Below are 15,282 nucleotides of genomic sequence, written 5' to 3'. Positions count from 1 at the left end.
GCGGAGCACTTGCTGGTTCCTGCCGTGCTCCAGGCCTGTCATCTAAAGTCAAAGCACAAAGGACTCTTCCCAGCACCATCCTCACCTTTTGCTGTAATGCTTAACATGACCTGCTTTGCTTTCTAGAGATCAGTGTACCCTCATGCTCCTCTGGGAGCCAGAGACCAAGGCCTCATGACCTGGTACCTCAGCAGAGCCTGGCATGCAGTAGGAGCTCAATAATTGCATGTTCCTTTGAAAAGAGCATCCAGATGGCAGGGACCTTTCAGGGGACTTCTGAAAGTAGGGGTTGTGCACCTGCCACGCACACAGGCTGCAGCAGGCACAGTGAGGTCATTGGCTAGTTCAGGTTCAGCCAGGAAGCCTATCTGTGCCCTCACTTGCCCCCTCACCCAGGAGCCCTCACTGATACCTTGAGGCCCTGGCAGTGGACGGCCCTGAGACGCCTAGCACGTGTCCCCTGCCCCTTGGCCTGAGGTGGTGAGTGTGTGCATCCCTGTCTTCCCTCCCCTGTGCTCTGGGAGGGCAGCCAACAGGCCGGCTTTGTCTCTGGGCCCTCAGCATGGGGCCAGCCTTGGGCCGATGCTCCATGAACCCCTGGGGAAAGGAGGAGGGGACCGAGCAGGCAGTGGGTCACAGGTGAGGTGGAGACGTGCAGTGCAGTGGGCCCTTGGGTAAAGGGCTAGGTCACATGTCTGCCAGGGCTGAGGAAGGCGAGATTCAGCCTTCCAAGGCTTGGTCTGGGCCCTTCCACATGGGCCTGGCTTACCTCCTGAGCTCCCAGCCTTCCTGCTTGGCCCACAACCCAGTGCTCAAGATGCCTGGGCCAAGATAGGGACAGCGAGGGGCCGGCCAGCCTCCTTCTTGGCTCCAGCAGCCTTGGAGAGGAAGGTGGCTCTGGGGTGGGGACTGTGTTCTTCACGACCTTGGAGCAGAGGCAGCAGCCTCATGGCTTCTGGGAGTAACTGGGCAGGGCTGTGTCCTAGATTACCATCCCGAGGGGGAAGGACGGCTTCGGCTTCACCATCTGCTGCGACTCTCCAGTCCGAGTCCAGGCCGTGGATTCCGGTGAGTGAGTGTCTCGGGTGATGCCAGCCCGAGGCTTTGCAAACAAGATGTTGGAACTGAAAGGGGAGCCCTAAACTGGAGCAAAGTGTCCTGGTTTTTCAAAATGAGAAGAATAATATTTTTAAATGACCACAGATGAAAGCGAGGTCTATGAAAATACACCTACTCTTTTTTTTTTGTTTTTAATCAAAATGAAAATAGATTTTTATATTTTGTTTCCCAATCATTTCAAACAGGAACTAAACCTATATTTTCAGTAATGGCTGCATGGGAAAATGAGAGTCATTTATGAACTCGATTTGGAAGCAGTATTTTATCCTATTCCAGCCTGATTAGCACTTAAAAATAGTCATTCCCTCCCTATTTTTCACAAAGAAAAGACTTCTAGTCACAGAGTGAGCATCCAAAGTGGAGAAGCTGGGACATGGTGATCTGGGTGCCCCCATTGCCTGTGAGCCTGGCAGCAAGGAAGGGTTCTCAAGGGGTGGGAGGCCCTGGGCAGGGAGGGGGGCCTGGCGGGGAGGTGGACAGCAGAGAGAGGTCAGCCAGTACTGGGTACGCGGGCAGGGAGGAAGTGAGGGCAAAGGGGAGCCTCCCTTCAAGGTCCCCGAGAGCCCCCGAGGTTGGCCCCTCATTGACAGGTGAAGAAACAGAGGGGAGCGGTCCTTGTCCAAGGTCACTGGAAGCAAAGGACCCCGGGGCTTTTGAGGGGGTTGTGGGCTTCAGGAGCCCTTGAGTGGCTTTTCTTTGTCCCTGCAGGGGGCCCGGCAGAGCGGGCAGGGCTGCAGCAGCTGGACACGGTGCTGCAGCTGAACGAGAGGCCCGTGGAGCACTGGAAATGCGTGGAGCTGGCACACGAGATCCGGTGACAGGGGCGGCGGGCAGCCCGGGGCCTCGGGCTGGGGCGCACCTCCCCTCCCCTCCCCAGACCTGGGCACACGCCTCGCCCGTCCCTCCTTCCCAGCCGTGAGCAATTCACTTTGCTCCTTGGGGAATCAGTTTCTTGGCCTGAAATTGGAAGGTTCAGGTTCTGAGCAATTTTGGATCCCAGAGCAGACAGCGGGGAAGAAGCTCTCAAACAGACCCTGTGGTTCGTGGTGCAGCTCCAGGGGGTCGCTCTCTACTTTAGCTCATTAGTTCTGCTACCTCAGAGCTAAGCCCTTGGTTTCCTAAGGATGCGTAGATGTTGCGAACATTTTCGATTGCACAATTAAACAGTTATTCTTTAAATTTTGGGGTCTCCTAAATTTCGACCCTCTGGGTTAAAGCCCTTGTGGCCCATTTTAGGTTTGCTTCTGGAATGACCGGATGAGGGGTTGTACACAGGCCGTGGCTTGCCTGCTCCTCCTTGATAACACTTTGTGTCCAGGAGGCACGTCGCTAGTTGAGTTTGGTCTTCTTTCTCGTTTACTTGGCCTTGGCCTCAGTGTCCTTCCCAGCCTCTGCCAGTCAACTAGAGTCGACCTAAGGGACCCCTTTGCTGTCTCTACTTTAGATGGCCTCTGCATCCCTTCCTGTTCTGGCACTGGGGCTTCCCTGCCCTCTTCCCCTCTCTTCCTCTCTGCCCCCACAGGCCCCTACCATGGCTGACTTTGGTCTCCCCCAGACTCAACTTCCCTTTGTGACTCCCCGCCTCCCCCAACTTCCAGGAGCTGCCCCAGCGAGATCATCCTGCTTGTGTGGCGTATGGTCCCCCAGGTCAAGCCGGGGCCAGATGGCGGGGTCCTGCGGCGGGCGTCCTGCAAGTCGACCCATGACCTCCAGTCGCCCCCCAACAAGCGGGAGAAGAACTGCACCCACGGGGCCCAGGCACGGCCAGAGCAGCGCCACAGCTGTCACCTGGTGTGTGACAGCTCGGATGGGCTGCTGCTCGGTGGCTGGGAGCGCTACACTGAGGTGACCAAGCGCGGGGGCCAGCACACCCTGCCTGCACTGTCCCGTGCCACTGCCCCCGCCGACCCCAACTACATCATCCTGGCCCCGCTGAACCCTGGGAGCCAGGTATGGACAGCTGGTTCAGGGGAGGTGAAGGGCATGGGTCCCTGAGTGAGGCCAGGAAGATGCGAAGACTCAAAGTTGTGTTGTGAGGAGCCTGCCAGGGGCTTGGAGTGGGGAGCAGGGAAGTGGACTATGTGTTAGCTCCAGCCTCTATAGGGCTGTCCTGTTGGGCTGTCCCCGGCAGAGACAGCAGGTGGATCTTTGTGGCCTCAGGGCACAGATCCAGGACCATGGGAGGTCACACGGTAGAAGATTTCACCTCAAAAGAAGGAAGAGCTTTCTGCCAGTCTGCACTTATCCTCAGCGGAATGGGCTGCGTGGTAGGCAGCAAGCCCGTCGTAGGAGCTGTAAGATGGAGTAATGGAATGTCAGCGTGTGTGCCCCAAAATATCGGTCCCAGGAGATACTCTGGGAAGAAAGTTTCTTGATGTCAAATGAGTTTGAGAAACACCTTATACTCTCTTCCTCTTCTGGGAGAGTCCCAATGCATATTAGCCTATTTGAGGCTCTGAGGGCATCTGCAGTGAAGAAGGTGGTTTACCCTTGTTTAACCGAGCATTTCTCAAACTCCCCTGACGGTGCACCCTTTGTGGCGGAGTTGTTAGCGTCCCAAGTGCCAGTGTTTCACAGAACACACTTCAAGGGGTTAGACTTGATGACAGCTAAAGCCTCGTTCAACTCGAACATTCTAGATTCTGTGATCCCTCCAGGCCCCCCTCTCAGCTCGTTAGTGGGACTGCTGTTTTGCCCTCGTGCCCTGAGGTGCTCCCCTCCTGTCCCCAGGCCAGGGCTGAGCAGCCTGCCTGGTGGTCTGCCCTGTTCCTGGGGCTGAGGTAGTTCTATGTCTTTCCCTCGCAGCTGCTGCGGCCTGTGTACCAGGAGGATGCCATCCCCGAAGGTGAGTCTCTCCTCTGCTGCTGTGCCCTCTGAGCCCCGGAGAGATGGCGAGGTTAGCTGCGAGGCTGGGCCCCACCTCCTCCTCTGAGTTGGGAGACCTTCCCAACAGAGTCAAGATCCCCCCCCCCATTTTGACACAGAGTCTGTCTCCTCTTGGGACCTTTTTCTTCCTCACTGAACCAGTGTCTTTCTTCCTTGGACCCTGAACTGAGGAGGAAGAGAGGGCATCTTCCCAGAGCAGTCTAACAGATGGTGTTCAGGACTCAGGCATTCAGCTGAGATTCAACCAACGTTACTGAGCAACCAATATATGTAAGGTGCTGTAGGCACTGTGGTCAGGCCAGCTCGGGAGGGAGGCACGGAACTTGGAGCTGGGAGGTTCCAAATTGGAGTTGTATGAGTTTGAGCAACTCATGTCCCCTCACTGAGCCTCAGTTTCTTTATCTATAAAATGGGGCTGATAATTCCCACTTCAGAGGGTGTTGGGAGGATTGAAGGAGATAATGGTTTTGAGTGGCAGCCTATTTGCTGAGTGATGTTACACAGAAGTTAGCTGTCTTTGAAGTGCACAGATGGCTCTGCTGTTTGAAGGGATTTTTCTCCTTTGTCCTTCAAATCCTGACCTTATTTTTTAAGGGCCAGGGAGAGAAGCTGGGCTCAAAACCAGTTCCTTCTCCCAGGAAACCTGAGGTATCAGTGTTGCTGCTGGAGTTGGCTGGGCATTCCTTTAGGCCCTCTCTGCGCTGGCCTGAGTCTAGCTGGCTGGAGTCCAGGTGGTATCTGGAAGGTTGAGACCAACCTTGCCTGGTGGTCCATGGTGCTGACCTTGGATATGCTTGAGCCCTTCCTTCTTTGACCTCCTTCTTTGTGAATGGCCTTTTCCCAACCACTTGCAGACTTGCTTCCTTGCTGTCCCCCTCTGTCAGTAGCATGAAGACGACGCTTGCTTAGAGCAGGTGCCCTTTGGAGGGAAAAGGGCTCCCATCAGGCTCAGAGTTGCAGATGGAAGCCATCTTTGTTCTCTCCAGGCTGGGGCATTTGGGTGTTAGGGCTTGGTCTGTTGGAAATGAATCTGTGTTCCTTCCGGAGAAAAGTCTGATGGAGATTCAACACTGAGTTTTAAAAAAGCTTTTAGTTGCCGCATCAGGTTAGAGTGGAGATGTCACTGCTAAATGGTGACCCCATTAAGGGCAGGGCCTAGGCCTGCTCACCTCCGTGTGTCTGATGCTGGTCCCAGGGTCTGACAGACAGCAGGTACTCAACAGAATTTTATTGGAGTGACTGACTGAAGGGGAGTGACTCTGGTTGCCTCCAAGGTTTGCAGACTGCTCATGGGAGAAGGGAGCTGGAGAGATGTGTGGGTTGAGGCAGGCTGGTGTGGTTCCTTTTCGGCCGAGAGATGCCTCTTGGTGTCCTCCCCTCTGTCCACGTTTTGGTTCCCCTCTGAGAATACAGTACTTAGTAAACCAAGAAGGGCAGAGTCACGCAGGCTGTGGGAGAGGGACAAGCGAGGAAATGATGCTGCTGTTAATAACCGTGGTAACTTTTGAATGCATTATATTAAGAACTTGACCTGACTTCATTCATTCTTTTTTTAAAATTTATTTATTTATTTAATATTTATTTTTGGCTGTGTTGGGTCTTCGTTTCTTTGCGAGGGCTTTCTCCAGTTGCGGCGAGCAGGGGCCACTCTTCATCGCGGTGCGCGGGCCTCTCACTGATGTGGCCTCTCCCGTTGCGGAGCACCGGCTCCGGACGCGCAGGCTCAGCGGCCATGGCTCACGGGCCCAGCCGCTCCGCGGCATGTGGGATCTTCCCGGACCGGGGCACGAACCCGTGTCCCCTGCACTGGCAGGTGGATTCCTAACCACTGCGCCACCAGAGGAGCCCTGACTTCATTTATTCTTCACGATGATAATTATTTTGGTATCCAAGGACATCTTTGCTCTTTACCAGGGATCAAATATTCCTAGCTCCTGGTCCGTGGGTTCAGAGGAAGGGGTGGAATTCAGGGTACAGATCTTCCCTTAAACGCACTCAGGGTTCTCCAGAGGCTAAAGCTGTCGCCAGGGTGACGACTTCTGTCTCCTCCTCTGGCTGGGCTGCTCGGCCTCCTTGCAGGAGGGTGGGTGGGTTGAGCCAACCTGAATAGAATGGGGTCTGGTGCCCTTCTGGGGCCTGTGGTGCCTGCCCGCCTGTCGTCGGCGTGTTCTCCAGGGCTGCGGGTGCCCTTGGCATTGTCCCTTGCCCTGTGAAAGCAGCCCAGCCTCAGATTCGCCACGGCCGGGGGACGGATGGCTGCCAAGGCTCACCTCGGAAGCCGTAGCAAAGCCGAGTAATTACTGTTTGGTCAGTGAAGCAGGTGTTTAAGGGGTGATATGGGGGTTTAGACCAGAGGGTGTAAGCGGTAGCAGGTGGGAAGTTAAGGAGTTTGCCTTCGCAGAGCTCAGTAGCTGGGTTATAACTTGGACTGTTTTTTAAAAAAAAAACTTCAAAAAATCAGTTTTGGAAAATCAAGCCCACTTGCTACACACTATCCAGGGTATGTGGAGATGGGGCACGAGGGCATGCCACATAGGTTGGGTTGATTCCGCTTTGTACCAGTTACTGGCCAGATGACCTTGGGCAAGTCCCTCAGTCACTCCAGGCCTCAGTTGCCTTGTCTATAAAATGGGGCTGCTTCCCACCTGAAGGCAAAGGTGTATGTCAAGTGGCTTATTCATGACTCTCTAGGCCCAAGGCAAAGATTCTGTGACAGCCCTCTGCAGCTGGGCTAGGGCAGGGAAGAAGTGGATTCCTTTAAAGGTCAGACTGGGGGCGGGCAAAAGCCCAGATTTGGGCATTAGCAAACAGCCCCCTTTGTTAAGTTTGGTCTACTTTGCCTTGCTTGTCGGTCCTGTGTGGTTTTGCCTTCTCTGGTCTAGGCTCGGTTGTGTTAAATTAGACTGTCTAGTTCCAGACTGACCCTTTGATCCCCGTTCGTGGTAAAGCTTGTGGCGCAGCAGCCCTGTCCTAATGCCAGCCCTGACGGGTGGATTATTTGTTGGCTTGGGTTTATAATCCTCGTACCCTCACACCCTGGTACCATTCACCAAACCCTTTCCCATCGGGTCTCTCGTGTGCGCCCTCACCTGCCCTGGGGCAGGCAAGGCAGCAGTCTGTATTATCTCTGCTTTGCAGTGGAGAAAACTCTGGCTCAGAGGGGGAAGGAACCTGGTCAGGGTTATTACACAGCCAGTCTCGGAGGAGGCCAGTGCTCAAGTTCAGGTGTCTTGTCCAACTCAAATCCAGTGCAGAGCTTGAGAGCCAGGTTGGGTTCTTTCAGCAAAGGGGCCAGTGCCTGGCAGCACAGAGCCCTCTGGGGCGGACGTCCGGGGCCAGAGCAGACGAGGAGCTGGGTAGGTACTTCCATGCATCTGCCCCCCGCCCCTGTCCTGGGTGCACGCTCTTTTTACTCTTCTCTAAGTGACTCCCTGAAGAAGCAGGAAGTGGTTTAGGTTATTATGGTTCGAGTGCTGCCCCAGGATACTGCTGTGATCAGTGGTCACTTGTGTGTGTGGGTTGACTTGTTTTTCTTACCCTGCTCGGTGAGAAGGGGCATGGGGTGGGTAGAGGGGGAAAGTGTGAAACCTTCCGAGCTGAGTTTTTCCCCTGAGGCTGTGGACCACGCGTTGGTGGGGAGCTTCCCCGAGATGTAGTTGGGGTCAGGCCACCTGTTCACCCCCAGGCTGCCAGGACTGGGGGTGGCGGAAGGAGACCTGGGCCCCCGTGGACTGCACATTCAGGTCAGGGAGGGCTGATCAGTTGCCCACCTGACAGCAGGGACCCTCGGAGGGGGCCCAGGTGTGTGCAGAGTCTGAATGCCCTGGAGTTTATCTCCTACCTGCTTGTGTCCAAGAATTCCTGACTTTTTAGCTACTCTGTGTTTTGCTCTTCTGCCCATTGGATGAGACATGATAAAGATCTGTATGCCACCCCTTGTTCAGTATGAGGGTGTGTGTCCTGCTGTGGCACCTTATAGAGGGACTCCCTGCAGCTCTCTGCTCTCTTTCCTGGGGGTTATTCATTCTCTCTCTCTCTCTCTCTCTCTCTCTCTCTTCTCTCTCTCTCTCTCCCCCTTTTCTGATGAGAATAATTTGTGAGTTGATAGCCAAGCCGGGGAATACCTCCTGGCTGCGATGAAGCCTAGGATTCCCAGAGTCCCTGGAGTATCTGATTAACTCGCTTTCCCAAGTGGAGAAATCACAACAACAAAACCACAATAAGTTAGCAGCTCACTTTTACCGCGCACTTACCAGGTCCCAGGCATTATTCTAGGGGCTTTACTTGGAGTGTCTCATTTAATCCTCACAGCAACCCCATGAGCTTGGTACTATAATTGCAGTGAGGAAAGCAAGACTCTGAGGGGCGAAGTGAGTTTCTGGTGGTCACCAAGCTGGGGAGCAGAGGAGTGGGATTTGGGTGCAGCCCTCTGGCTCAGAACGGGTGCTCTTCCCCGGGAACTGGAGTGGCAGGTGCCACTCCCTATTCCGGACTGACTCAGTGAGCCAGGCCGCTCCAGCTCCCTTGGCTAGTAGAAGGCAGACACCCATACATCCTGAGAAAGCCCACTGTCTCTGCTATCACTGCAGAGACATGACCTCCAGTCCCTTTGTTCAAGGGACCTGGGAGGCAATGAAACGGGCCAGCAGTGTTGGGTGTGCGCAGGGAGCAGTGGGGATGGGGACAAGGGGGACCACACGTGCTCTGCCACCCAGGACGCTCCATCTGATTGCTTGTTTGACGTGGGACTGTGGGCCCGGTGAGGTCAGATCTTCTGATTTTTCGAATCTGAGAGATTTTCTGATTTTTAAATGTACGAGGCCAAACCGATAGGTCTGGTTCAGGTCCTGGTGACCTGAACCTGTCCTTGCCCTGGAGTTGTGGGTTTACACGGTAGTATCTCTCACAGAGTGTGAGGAGATTCCTTCTGAGGCCTCCCTGTCCTCTCAGCACCTTGCTCAGGGCCCGGCGCATGGTAGCCGCTGTTGTTAATGGCTGTTAATGGACTGAGACCATGTTCCCTGTTTCGGCAGAGGCCTGCCTCTGCAGGGGGCGTAGAAATGCCTCACGGTCCCCCATCTCTGTTCCACAGAATCAGGGAGTCCCAGCAAAGGGAAGTCTTACACGGGCCTGGGGAAGAAGTGTCGGCTGATGAAGACGGTGCAGACCATGAAGGGCCATGGGAACTACCAGAATTGCCCGGTCATGAGGCCGCATGCCCCACACTCAAGCTATGGCACCTACGTCACCCTGGCCCCCAAGGTCCTGGTGTTCCCCATCTTTGTTCAGGTGAGCTGATGACCGACCCCAAGGGCTCCCTCTGGAGGAGGTGAGAAAGAATAGGGTCCTTCACCCCGGGACTCAGAGATGGTACCTCGTTCCAGGTCTGAGGACCCCCTTTTGGGAAAGACAAATAGCTTTAGGGGCTCAGGATTCCGGGGGTTATACTGAGGGAGCAGAGGTTTCCAGGAGGAGGAACAGGAGAGTGGGGGCAGGGAAGCTCGGCGACAAGTGGGTCCCCCCTCCCCCTCCCCCTCCCCTCCCCTCCCCCTCCCCCTCCCCTCCCCTCCCCCTCCCCCTCCCCTCCCCTCCCCTCCCCTTCCCCCTCCCACTCCCCTCCCCTTCCCCCTCCCCCTCCCCTCCCCTTTCTCTGGGGCCATTGCAGACACGCTACAGCTGCTGGTTGTATTGTCACAGGGCCTGTGTGCTGAGGGTTCTGCTTCCTGGCTCCTCCAGTGCTTTGTTGTTTGGAGATGACCAAGGGAGAGAGCCTCGAGGTCTGGCATCTTGTCTGGCCGTCAGACATCTTAGCAAACATGTCTGGCCAGTACTAGCTGGTGGCCTGAGATTATTTAGATCTCCCTTCCTCTGCTTTTCTCTCTTTTTCCTTCTCTTCCTCCCCATTTCCAAACCTTTATTTATTCTATCACCCAGATATAACCAATGTGAGCATTTAGATATCTTTCTTGTGCATATACATATTTAAAAAAAAACCCAGACAGATCTTATTGTACATTTTATATCCTGTTGCCTTTTTTAAACAAGAATTGCAGCATGAACATTTCCTACATCATTAAATACTCTTTGAGACTGTGTCTTGTAGCGATTGGACACTACTATGTGGATGTACCATATTTATTTAAGCAGTTCTCTATTCTGTTCAGACACCTGTGTTATGTCTACTCTTTTGCTATTGTAAATAACTCTGTGATGAAGATCCTCATGCGTGAATTGCCTCTCGGATTATTTTCCTTGGGGGAGATTCCAAGAAGCAAAATGACTGGGCTATGGGTCATAAACATCTTAAAGGCTCTTGATGCGTATTTTGACAAATTGCTTTCCAGAGACACTCTTAGTTTATCCTCTCATCAGCAACCTAGAGGGGACATGGCCCCAAGAGCTTCATTTCTGACCATGCCTGCCTTCTCTGGTCTCCCTGGCGACCCATTCCAGGCCTGTCACTGGCCAGTGGATCTTAGAACTCATACGTTTATAGGACGCTCACAACGCAACTCTGGCAGGTGATGCGCCTCTCCCCAGACAACTCTGTGGGCAGGGTCTGCCCTTTGCCTTTCTCTTGGTCTCTTCTCTTTCTCGGGATGTAACCACAAAGGTCTTGGAATCCACGGAACTTATTTTTTATTTTTAAATTTTTACAAAAAAAATTAAAAATTAGTTTTTAAAAGTTATAAAAAACTTTCGAGTTGTAAAATGTATAAACCAAAAATGGTATAACACTTAAATGCAGAGTTTAACGGGTAATTATAAAGCGGATATCGACTAAGAGAAAGGACTAGACCATTGCCACCACTCCAGAGGCTGTGTATCTCTCTTCCTGATTACGATGCCCCCTCCCCCCGAGACATACCCACTAGCATGAGTTTATGATAATCATTTCCTAGCTTTTCTTTAGCTTTACCACCTATATGTGCTTTCCTAAATGACTTCTTTTTGAATATTGCTTAATGAAACCATATCTCATATCTTCTTTGGGCCTTGCTTCTTTTGCCTCACGTTGCTTGTAAGATCCATCTTGGTTGTTGTGAGTGGTTGACCTTTGTTTCGTTATCGTTCTTCCAGCACCTTGCTTGGTGTCAGGTGCCCAGAAGCCATGTTATAAATGTGCATTCACGAGGATAAGCCCTGCTGGGTAGTCCAGGGCTGAGGGAGGTTGCTTCAGGCTGTGCGGGGGCAGGGCTCCCCCGTGGGTATGGGGCAGGGTCATGTGCTGGGGTGAGAGATTTGGCTGACTTGGTCCCTGGGAACTGACAGCTGAGAAGGACTCAGTTAACTCAAGTGTGTTATGAATGTAGAGCAGGGACTGGCCTGGCCTTGAAGGGACTCAGGTGACCAAATCCGGCATGAGGCTCTCAGGATACTGCCAGAGGCGTCCTGAGAGCCTGGGCCTGACAGCATGAACAGGACAGATGGGGGAATGTGGGGGCCGGGAGCGCCCAGGAGCTCGGTGCAGTGGGGGAGCTGGGGTGGGCTCGGGTGGTAGGGTCGGGGGCGGGGAGGATGGCAAAGGCCGACCATGTGGTTGGACTTCCTGCAGCTGGTGTGTGAGGGCGGGTGGGGAAGGTAGCAGCAGCAGTTCCGCCCAGGATGAGCGTCTCTGTCTTTCTGTTTCTGTCTGTGTATGAGGGGGTGTGTGGGCTCTTGGGGTGTTGGGGCAGGGCTAGCGGTCTTCAGTCTTCTGTGGCTGGCTTTGGCAGGCTGCCTCCCCCTCCCCTTCCCCTCCCCTCCCTCCCCTCCCCCTCCTCCCTCCCCTCCCCCTCCAATCCCTTCCCTCCCCCTCCCCCTCCCCTCCCTCCCCTCCCCTTCCCTCCCCTCCCCTTCCCTTCACCTCTCCTCCCCTCCCTTCCCCTCCCCCTCCCCTCCCCCTCCCCTCCCCCTCCCTCTCCCCCCCATTGCCACCAGGCTTCTTTGAACTGTCCTCTTTGTTTTCAGCCTTTAGATCTCTGTAACCCTGCCCGGACCCTCCTGTTGTCGGAGGAGCTGCTGCTGTATGAGGGGAGAAACAAGGCTGCCGAGGTAAGACACTCACATTTCCTGGGTAGGGTTTCTGGTGGGCTTCATCGGCCATCCTCCAGGCCCCTAACTTTCCTCTCTTCCTGATGGTCTCAGAATTGTACAATTGGGGTAGAAAAGACCGGAAAAGGCCTCCACGCCCTCTTTACCAAATGGCTGCCCAGCTTCTGTTGGTGTACTCCCAGTGATAGGGAACTTGCCACCTCTCAAAGCCATAGAGTGCATCTTTGATGGCTACAGAGCTTTCCCAGCACCTAATGGCGCTCCACTGTTTCTCCCATCTTCCTCTAAGGAGCAGGAGAGACGGCACTTCACCCCAGCTGTGACGAGTGACTCTGTGGGTGAGAAGATAAAGCTGTTAGCCAAAGAGAATTTTAGAAGAGCACCCGTTACCTGGGTTTTTGGGTGTATATTAACCCAAATCCAAAATCTTCTTCTGAGGGATAAATCTGTGATCTCTCTTTGGGCTCTAGCTCTGCCAACAGAGACCTGGGTGTGTAGGTCATGCTGCTTTTCCTGGGAGCTGGCCCCGGCTTATCTCTAACTGGGGGGATTTCACTCGCCCACACCATCCCCAGAGCTGGCCAGGTTCCGGCTCAGTCTCATGAGTTTAAATCTACTTGGGAACAGAAGTTGGAGCTCTGACTGGGCTACCTGGGAGCCTTGAGGAGAGGGTAGGGGGCTTGCCTCCAATCAGGCCCTGATTCAGAGCTGGCAGTGTGGCTTGGCTGGGTTGAGTGACAGCTTGGGGTGGTGGAAAGATCAGGAAACTTGGAGGCAGAAGGCATGTAGCCAGCTCTTGCTCCGCGGCTGGTTCACTTACAACTTCTTCCTTCTTCCTCAGTCTTCCCATCGGAACAGTGGGGTGTGTGTGTGTTTGAGGCAGCAAGGGCAGGGTCTGAGGTCAGCTGATCTCTAAGGGCCCTTTCAGCCTCAGCATTCCGGGACATTTTGTGTAGTCGTGACTAAAGCAGGCTGCTTTCGTTTTGTTTGTGAAACAAGCAGACCAGAACTCATATTTTCCAAATGAGCGTTGTCTTTCAGGGGCGCTCCCTGGGGAGACTGCAGGATTATTTCTACCACGCTGGCGTTGCTTACCACATTTCTGGACCTCCTCTTCGGGAACTTTCTTAAGAACCTTGGCATAACTTCTGAATTGCCTCTGTGGGAGTAAAACTTCATCTGTTGCGGGGGATTTGGGTTTTAGGAACGAGAAGTCCTTTGGAGCTATGCTTGGTGAATAAGTGTGTGGTGGAGCTCAGTCAGGTAGCCAAAGGTCAGAAACTGAGGTGTGTGGCTATAAACCCACAAGACTCAGAAGGAGGCGGTTAGGAATGGCAGCCACTGTGGAGTACATTCGTATGTCTCAAGGTGCTCTTTTCTTCCCCTACTCACTCACCATTAAACCTGCAAACCTTGAGCACTTCTTATTTATCCTCACTGTGCAAGTTTTCCATTCTTGATCCCAGTTAACTCTCACAGCTTCCCGAGGAGAGGCACGTTTGCCCCTACTCAGTAGATGAGGAAACTGAGGCTCGAGTGAGATTTACTAGGACCTGAGGGTCTCAAGACTCCTAAGAGATGGAGCCATGATTAGCACTTGGGATCTCTCTGGCTCAGCAGTTCTTTCCAGGATCCCATGCTGGCTCTGGTGTGTTTGTTTAAAAACTGAAGCCAGGGCCTGATGATAGTTAAAATCTGTCCAAAAGCTCTTTGCCTAGTGGGCCTTTGGAACCCTAGAACTAAGAGACCCCTTTTGACGGTTGAAAGAAATGATTTGAACACAAGGAAAAATAATACATTTCTTTTTCTTGAAATATGATAGGAAGCAAATATGTGGCTGTTAGTAGCCTGTCGTGTTATTCAGGCCAAAAATATAAACCAATTCAAGAGGGGTTTGGCGAAGTTCAGAGAATCGCATCGTGGCTGGGCCCTCAGGAGCCGTCCATTCTAATTGCTTCCCTGTAACTTTCCAGCTGATTGTTCTCCATCCAGCCTCTTCTTGAGTCTGCTGAGGGAGCCCTCCCGGCAGTGGTTCTATTACCAGAGAGCCCTAAATTGTAGAAAGTTGCTCGACAGAAATCTTTGTTCATGGAATGTTCCCCCTTGGCTTGGTGTCCCTTCTCTTCTCTGGGCATGCTCCGTGAGCTGATCCAATCCCACACCGTGAACTGCCCTCATCACACGCCCTCCCGGAAGTCACCAACTTGATTAACGTGCCCTGAGATCAAATCAGCGTTTTGGTACAGACTCATTTCTACATTCAAAGAATGGTTACTGAGCATCTACGATGGAGCCAGGCCCTGTGCTGGAGGTTCCAGGAGTCCTATGGGGCACAAGAGAGACATGCCCTCACTTTACACACTGACTCATTAAGTTTACCGTTTGCTGGGTCACCAAGGCCTTTGCTGCAAACCCTGCCCTCAGGCAAGATTCCTCCGAGGAAGCTTGGTTAGGGCCACGTGGGATTAGTGGTGCTTCAAGTCTCAAGGATTTCCTAACCAAGCGATTCCTCGACTCTTGAGCCTTTGGGAAAACAGATGTGTCCTTGGAACAAGTGTGGGGAAGACAGCTGGTGGCCCCCAGGGCCTGCTGTGGGAAGCAGAAGGTAACTGGGCTGTGGAGATGGGTGTCACTGCACTGCAGGCTGCTGTGGCTCTGCGGGGAGCAAGGCCTGCAGGGTGCTGGTGAGACGGGAGAGGGGCCCACCTGCCCTCCTCTGGCGCCCTCGCCTCTCTGCCCTGTCTCCCGCTGTGCAGCAGCTCTGTCCTTTCCCTGACCCGGCTTTTGGGGAAATTCTTCGTTCAGGCCTTAATCACTTCCTGTCTAGACCACATTCTCAGCTCTGGGAATCTGGGCCAGAGCAGCGACCTGGGTCTTTTCTCACCTTGCTGGTACCTCTTCTCCACTTGCCATCCATCCAGCCCTCTCTGGGCCTGCGTTGTTTTTTGAATTTTTAGGCTCCTGACAGACTATCTCCTCTGACCCTTCCCCTGCCAGCTTCCCTGTGGGTCCAGAGACCACTTCCTGGTTTCCACTGAGTGGGTCAGGGGACCCTGAGGGTTTGTCTTGTGCTTGCCTAGTGTAGAGCTTTCTCCTTTCCACTCACTGGACGTTGAAGTCTTCTCCTCAGACAACCAACCCCTAAACTCCTTCTGAACTCTGAGATCATTTTCTTCCCTTCCCTTAACTTCATGTTTCTGTCTCCTTTGTGCCTCTTTTTTGGTCCCTGCTTGGATTCTTTCA

At 53.5% G+C, this 15,282-nt stretch overlaps 1 protein-coding gene across 6 annotated transcripts in view; it reads left to right on the top strand.

The window, feature by feature from the left end:
• The window catches only part of RGS3 (regulator of G protein signaling 3), a 127,676-nt gene that overhangs the window by 34,725 nt on the left and 77,669 nt on the right, over nucleotides 1-15,282 (top strand). For 5 of the 6 annotated variants that reach the window (XM_067743579.1, XM_067743581.1, XM_067743582.1 and 2 more), the window contains 6 exons: nucleotides 987-1,068; nucleotides 1,828-1,933; nucleotides 2,718-3,069; nucleotides 3,925-3,964; nucleotides 9,098-9,294; nucleotides 11,956-12,039. In XM_067743579.1, the coding sequence (XP_067599680.1) occupies nucleotides 987-1,068; nucleotides 1,828-1,933; nucleotides 2,718-3,069; nucleotides 3,925-3,964; nucleotides 9,098-9,294; nucleotides 11,956-12,039 (861 nt within the window). The remainder of the gene's footprint in view (nucleotides 1-986; nucleotides 1,069-1,827; nucleotides 1,934-2,717; nucleotides 3,070-3,924; nucleotides 3,965-9,097; nucleotides 9,295-11,955; nucleotides 12,040-15,282) is intronic. The other variant, XM_067743580.1, reaches the window with a different exon arrangement.

This window comes from Pseudorca crassidens, chromosome 7 (assembly GCF_039906515.1).
Source record: "Pseudorca crassidens isolate mPseCra1 chromosome 7, mPseCra1.hap1, whole genome shotgun sequence".
Classification (NCBI taxonomy): domain Eukaryota; kingdom Metazoa; phylum Chordata; class Mammalia; order Artiodactyla; family Delphinidae; genus Pseudorca; species Pseudorca crassidens.
The sequence above is the reverse complement of the archived record's forward strand: the minus strand, read 5'-3'. Positions and strand labels throughout refer to the sequence as shown.